A 7094-nucleotide genomic window follows, 5' to 3' on the forward strand; every position below is an offset into this window, starting at 1 on the left:
GGTTGTGAGCAGTTAGTTTCTGAGGATACTAGAGGCAACATGTTGCCTAGATACGTTAATCTGTAGTTTTTTTTAATTCCTTTATATACTAAAAAAAAAAAAATTAAGTAGCATTAAGTATGTTGAGAAAAACTATTTAAGAAACCAAAAAAAAAAAGTATATGTTCTTCTAGAGTACTGAAATGAGGAGTAGTAGAGAAACCTAGGTGTAAATGAGGTGATTTCTTATGATTTCCTTCGTCCAGGGAAAGGAAAACATATAGATTAATTAAAAAATAACTAACTAAAATTATATTAAAGTAAAATTGAATTATAAGTTGGTAACTGCGCATTTCATAAAGCAATGAACGCGGAAATGGAGTGGGGCCAAGCCAAGGAGGGGAGAACGAGAGGCCTTTGACGGGGTTGTGATTGGGATGGTGTGTGTGTATACTCAGAATCACAGAGGAATGGCATTAGCATTGGCATGGCCTTCAATTTCATTCCCTCCCCTCTCTCTTTGTCTTTTAAAAAATCTTCACTCGCTTTCATCATCACCCTTGTCCTCATCTTTCTCTTCTTCTTCTCGTCCTTGTTCTTAAATTTACCCTCTTCTCCTACTCCCTCCTCTACACGTAGGTCACTTGTCACAACCACCACATCTTCCTCTTCCTCTTGCTCTTCCCAATCCAATGGACTCCTCAACTACCACTGTCTCTTCTTCGGCCACAACAACTCCTTCATCTCAATCCCTTCTCTCTCTCTCTTCCTACTCCTCCATTTCTACATCCTCATCAAAACTGCACAACACCACTTCTCTATCGTCACCACTAAGCTCGCCTTTCACCTCAATCTCTCACCAAGCATGGCCGCCGTCACTCTCTTAGCCCTCGGCAACGGTGCTCCCGACGTTTTCTCATCCCTCGCCGCTCTCCAATCCGGTCAATACCGAACCGGGTTCGGTGCCATACTCTCCGCCGGAACCTTTGTCTCCGCTCTCGTCGTTGGCTTCGTCGCAATCTACGCCGCTCCTTTCTCGGTCGATCCCGCGCCCTTTGTCAGGGATGTGTTGTTCTACTTGACTGCCGCCTTCTTCCTCTTCTACGTCTATCTCAGTGCTGAGATTTTCCTCTGGCAAGCCGTTGGATTCGTTGGGTTTTATATCTTCTTCGTCGGGTTTGTTTTTTACATGGATTTAGGGTTGCCAGATCGCAGGTATAAGAGTTCTTCGGATCTTGAGGGACAAAAGGAATCGCTCGCTGTCGCTTGCGAAATCAACAAAGTTTCGGAAGAGAAACGCATTTCTGGATTCCGCGGAGCTATTCAATTGGTATGTTTCAATTAGCTTTAGTGATGACAATTTGGCTTTTACATCGCTAGCTTCGACATTAATTGAATCTGGTATTTTGCCTTTCATGGATGCAGTGGTTTTACTTGATTATTTTCATCTTGGATTTCCTGAAATTGATTAAAATTTGAAAGACCAATGGCTGCGAGAAAAGCTTTGTTTTTTTTTTGGTATTCTAGTTTTCATCTTTGATGTGGTAAACTGGGAGCTCAGTTATAGTTGGAGTAACGACGCATATTTTGTGTATATGAGATGCCGTGACTTCTTTTCATCATCAAAATACTCAATTTTAGTATATTGCATCACTTTTCATGTTTTCATGTAGCCAGTTTTGGTGATATGATATATTTCTATGTTCTAGATAAGGAAAGTATGAAGAGTTCAAATTTGGAAGGAAACTAGACCCAATAGATGCTTATGTATAACTTTTTTTTTTAAATGAAAAACGGGGAAAACAATAGGTATAGAGTCTATCAATAATGCCGCAAAGCAGGTTGTATTCTTGTGATCTTGTCTGATTGAGATCATCTTGTTATAATAACTAAGTAGTTTATATGACAGTATGAAAGTGGTGAAAATATTTTAATAGATGGCCGCAGGTCACCCTCGCATGGTGACTGACTACTTCGAAAATGCACTTACTTAAAACAGGGAATTATGGAATAGTTTCCAAAAAGTTTACACCACATAAGCGTATGAAAATGGTCTAATATGGCGGGGTTAACCGATTGTTCCCTTTGTTGTTAGACATTGATAGGGTTAACCTTTTAATCCATTTTTCATTGGACAACCCACGAAAGGGGGGGAAAATAATATGGGGAGGTTAACCAATTTATACCTTTGTTGATAGACTTTTGAGTCATGCCCCAGCAGGTAACATTTCAAGATTCTAGTATCAAATCCAAATGATTTCAGTTTTTTATTTTTTTTTGTTTGATATATTAAAGATATGGTGAACTAATTAGATTGACGTAATTGATGCTGCCATGATCATTCTTTTGATTTGATAATAACTGTTTAATTTAGTTCGATATTAATAATTGAGTAAAATATAGCCAATGGTCCCTATGTAAAAAAAAATAGCCAATGGATAGATTTCTAGTTCTTTAATAATATTATTCTACTTGAGGTTGTCCTGATTTACCTCTTGCTCTCTGTGCTGACAGATTTCCAAAGCATGGGAGCTTCCTGTCTCAACTCTCTTAAGATTGACAATCCCTCAACCAGCACCATCGCAATGGAGCAGATTTTATGCATCCGCCAATATCGCTCTTTGTCCGCTAGCCCTCTTGTATGCCTGCAACTCATTCATGCCATTTAATTATCCCATAGTTTTCCTCCTCCCCAACACTCATTTCCCCCTCTGGTCAGTGGTGCTCATGGCAAGCTTTTCTCTTGCATTTCTTCATCTTGCAATGGAAAAAGAACCCCCAAAAACAGAGCAAATGCCTGTGGTGCTCATGGCATTTGTTATGAGCGTGTTTTGGATATCTACTACTGCTGGAGAGCTGGTGAATTGCCTTGAAGCTCTAGGTACGCTCCTCAAACTGCCGCCAGCACTTCTAGGTCTTACGGTGCTGGCATGGGGAAATTCAGTGGGGGATCTTGTTGCTGATGTTGCAGTTGCTAAAGCCGGTCATCCAGCAATGGCAATGGCTGGATGCTTTGCTGGACCAATGTTTAACATGCTTGTCGGTCTTGGAACTGCTTTGGTGACACAGACGGCCAATATTTATCCTAGAGCCTATGAGCTTAATTTCCACGTTGGTATCGTCATCGCATTTGTGTTCCTGCTTTTAAGCCTTATGGGGTCTCTCTTGGTGATCACTTGGTGCAGATTTCGAGTGCCTAGGTTCTGGGGATTCTGCCTGGTAGGCCTCTATATTGTTTTTATGGCTGTGAGTTTGGTAATAGCCATGTTTTCAGGGTGATTGTTCTTGGGTAGATTTATGATTTATATTCATAACCAAACCAAAGCAACATAGATGGGCATTGTGGAAAGAAGAATTACACTAGCATAGTAAATTGATGATATAGCGGTTAAATCATTTTAGTGTTTCCTTTCGGTTTTTCCATTAGGTTTTGGTAGATGGAAAATTTTAGTTGGATCCAGATCACATGAATTGTTATATTAAATTTACAATCGAAAGCAGTCCGGAATCGTCCCGTTGCTTACCCATTATCGGCTTTGTAGGCTGATTTTTTGTTTACAAATCTTATTTCTTTTGGATTGCCTTGATTAATTACAAAGGGCATTACTTCGGTAGCCTTGATTAATTTTTATTTTCATTTTTCATTACTTTGTAGTCATCAATTTTTTTGATTGTTAGTTATACTTAAAAATTAGAAGACTCATGTATTCTTGTTATGAAATCAGTAATCAATAAACGTGTAACGGGTTGTCCCAAGGCATATTTTTTCTTTTAATCCTGAACTCGCAGATGACTTGGAACATCTCTGGTTGATAAAAGTTGAACAAATGTTAAGGTCCTATGCAAGTGACAATAACCTTGGCCCAGTTCTTCACGCCTGTTTCGGTATGGCAATCTGCTTCATAATCGTAGCGTATCCTTTCTCATGAAGAAGAACAAGGTCGCAGGCGAGCAAAACATAGTTGGGCTAACAGTGTCAACATTTCGTATTCGGGTTCTTCTACAAGAGCTGAGCTTTGGGGCTTCATTGTTGGCATAGAACTTGCGTGGGATGCGGGGCATTAGACAACTATGGGTTGAAGGAGATTCCCAAGTGGCAATTGCCCTCATTAACAAAGGGTGTGATCTGCAACATCCTTTGGCCTCTATTGTTACTAGAGTTCGGGAGCTTACCCTGCTAAGGAGGGATATGACGGGTGTGGCTAGCCCTAGAATGTGTACTGTTTTGTAGTCTTTTTAATTCCAGTAGTTTTCTAAAAAAATAAAATAATAATCTTATTCGGAATTAGGAGTTTAATGAGGAGTGTTTTTTTTTTTTATGTTTGGTTGAAGAGAAAAGAGAGAAAAAATAATAAAAAAATATCATTTTCTTTTGTTTATTTGTGCAGAGAAGTAAAAAGAAAGAAAATGTAATTATGTGTATAATAGGTGTAAGTGTTTTTTTTTTTATGAAGTTTATAATTTTGAAACATTCTCTTTGCTCTCTCATTTTCTTTCCCCAAAGAAATCTTTTTGGTTAGCCCCAACATCATTTGTTTTGTTTTTTTTGGAAACAATCATTTGTTTTTTTCGTTCCTCATTCAGATAAGAGAAAATGCCAAAGGGTACTCTCTCTCTCTCTCCAATTTTATTTTAAAATAAACAATTAGATTTAGGATTTGTCTAAATATTCTAATCCTTACTTTTCATGCCTTTCTTTATTTCAAATATTAACGTCGACAAACAAATGAAATAAAATAGGTTTTCTAAAAGACCAACAAATATATAGCATTAAATATATTAAAATTTTGAGTTTTTTAAGCATTAATATTTTTTTAATATTTTCCATTTTTACTGGTAATACCGAGGGACGCTTGAGCAAGTAGATAAAATCAAGTTTTTATCTAAAAAAGAAAGAGGGATAAAAAATCATAAAATGTAAAATCGTAAAAAAATAAAAGTACTTAAAATTTTGATTAAAAAAATCATAAAAACATAAATACGCAATTTTTAAAATTAGTTTTTAATTACCATGTGCTTGAGAGTATACAAACACTCTTGCCTTCTTTTTTCCTTTAGTTTTAAAGTTTTCTTTTTAATTAACATTTAACAAATCACAAAGGTGGTGGGCGGGCGTTGCTAAGTTGAAGCTCCTCACAACATTACCTTTTTTATTACAAGGGTTGAAAGCTCCGAAGAAATTAAGAGAAACTAACGTGTTTGATCCTACTCATAGACCAAAAGATTCACCATACGGAGAAACATGAGATTTCTTAAAAGGATTTGTAGCTTGAGCATGCAACATATAGTTGGTCAACCAATCCGCGTGTTATTGGAATTTCCTAAACTTGGGCTTTATAATTCTGATAGCTTTATCTTGGGCCATATTTTTTAGTACTGTGTGTGTTGGGCCAATAATAAGTAAATAAACTTTTTTAGGCCCATTTATCTGATATCATTGTTGATGACTAATTGAGTTCAGTTATTTTAGTAACACGGGAAACAGTGTCGTTTTATCTATGATGGCTTAATAACTAAAACTCTGAGGTGATTGTGTAAAATACGTGATCTTTTAACATCAGATATCTTTCTTCTTCTATCTCTCATTTTCTTTGGAATCTTCCATCTAGGGTTTGAGTGGTGTGAGGTTTTTGTGCAAAATCAATATGATGGAGTGTGTTTTTCACTGCTATCCTTTAGAGAACCTTGCATAACTCATCAAGGTGCATCGATTGACCGATTGATTTTGGCATTTTGAGCTTGTGACTTGGAGTGGTGATCCAGTGAGGATTTGATATGTGATTGCTGAAGACAGATTCAGTACCACTGATGTAGAACAACGATTCTTGTGGTGATTCATTGAATATTGGTGAAGTTTATTCCTTTCTTGGCTCTATAATATGTGATTTAGGATTTATTTGCATGATGTATATTTAATATCTGTGTATATCTTGTATCTTCTTTAGTTTAATCTGTTAAATTCTTTTCTTGTCAAAACATTGTACATATATTCAATTTGTGAATAAAGTGCATTTGCAGAGGAGTTTAACCCTTTTAGGCCCCTTCGATATAGAAAACTTGCTAACCACAAGTTTTTGAACAAAGTAAAGATCGTGTGTCTTCTATTCTTTTTGCTTTTTATGTTTCTTGTTACACTTATATCCTTATTTCTTGGTAAACGCTTTCCCACAATTATACCACCGCGCAATAATTTCCTTCCTTGTAAGTATGGGCCAGCTTTATTTGTCAATCATTTCATGTCTAAACTCGAATGCGAGTTACAATCTATGTCTCTCAAAATGCATTACTGCTCCCAATAAGCATCATGATCATCAAAGTGGAGTCACTCTATACTATTACCTTTTGAATATTTTTTTCTCATACGTATTCAAGTCCCTTAAGAATACCCTGTAGTCCAGTTATGTAGGTTGGTATAGTCCACATGATATTTTTCTTTGGCTCTTGCTAGCTTAATTGAAACCTCCTCCACCAACTTGACAACATCTATAAGCTCTTTTTTAATATATAAACTATTCTTTGATATCTTGTCCCAAGCTAATTGAAATCAATTTTTTGTATCCGCCAAAATTGTTGTGTGCTTTTTCTCCTTAATTGGATGGTTACCGGCCATATTAGTTAGTAAATATTCCATAATATTCATGATTCTCTTTCGCTTCTTTTCCCTCCTTAACTAGACTACTACCATTCACATTAATTGATAGTGATTCTGGAATGATTGCACCTTCATTCTTTGTAATTTCTTTCCTCTCCTTAAGTGGACTGTTACTCTCTGCATTGATTGGCAATGATTCCACCATGATTCCCCTCCCCAATTTTGTAACGTCTACCTTTAGCTCTGCAAGCACAACAAATCGTGAGGAATGCTTCAACTGAGCGATTTGTTTAATCTCGGTGGAGTTATCGAGTTCGTATCATGCTCTAAATTTGAATTCCTACCTTTCCTATCCTTCGTTACAATCATCCAATGCCATAGTTGTCTTGAGGAGGCCAATCTGTAGGTAGTACTTGATTTACTGTGCTACCTACGTTGGTTATTTGATTCTGGACATTAATTTCTTATTGCATCTCCTTTTTACGTGTTATCTTTGCTTCTTGGATATTCCTTACTCTAACGT

At 36.8% G+C, this 7094-nt stretch overlaps 1 protein-coding gene across 1 annotated transcript; it reads left to right on the forward strand.

The window, feature by feature from the left end:
• Positions 1 to 307: 307 nt before the first annotated feature.
• On the forward strand, positions 308 to 4363 carry LOC133293863 (cation/calcium exchanger 5). The gene is made up of 2 exons (XM_061492486.1): positions 308 to 1309; positions 2494 to 4363. Exons 1-2 carry the CDS (start codon positions 467 to 469, stop codon positions 3256 to 3258), a joined length of 1608 nt encoding a protein of 535 aa, XP_061348470.1. The 5' UTR covers positions 308 to 466; the 3' UTR covers positions 3259 to 4363.
• The last annotated feature ends 2731 nt before the right edge of the window (positions 4364 to 7094 follow it).

The sequence above is a fragment of the Gastrolobium bilobum genome, unplaced genomic scaffold (assembly GCF_033153095.1).
Source record: "Gastrolobium bilobum isolate Gb01-03AN ecotype WA unplaced genomic scaffold, APGP_CSIRO_Gbil_v1 utg4431, whole genome shotgun sequence".
NCBI classification, from domain to species: domain Eukaryota; kingdom Viridiplantae; phylum Streptophyta; class Magnoliopsida; order Fabales; family Fabaceae; genus Gastrolobium; species Gastrolobium bilobum.

Coding starts and splice junctions, on each gene's coding strand:
- LOC133293863 (XM_061492486.1), top strand. CDS start 467: ATGGCCTTCAATTTCATTCCCTCCCCTCTCTCTTTGTCTTTTAAAAAA. Junction 1,310..2,493: donor TCCGCGGAGCTATTCAATTG/GTATGTTTCAAT, acceptor CTGTGCTGACAG/ATTTCCAAAGCATGGGAGCT.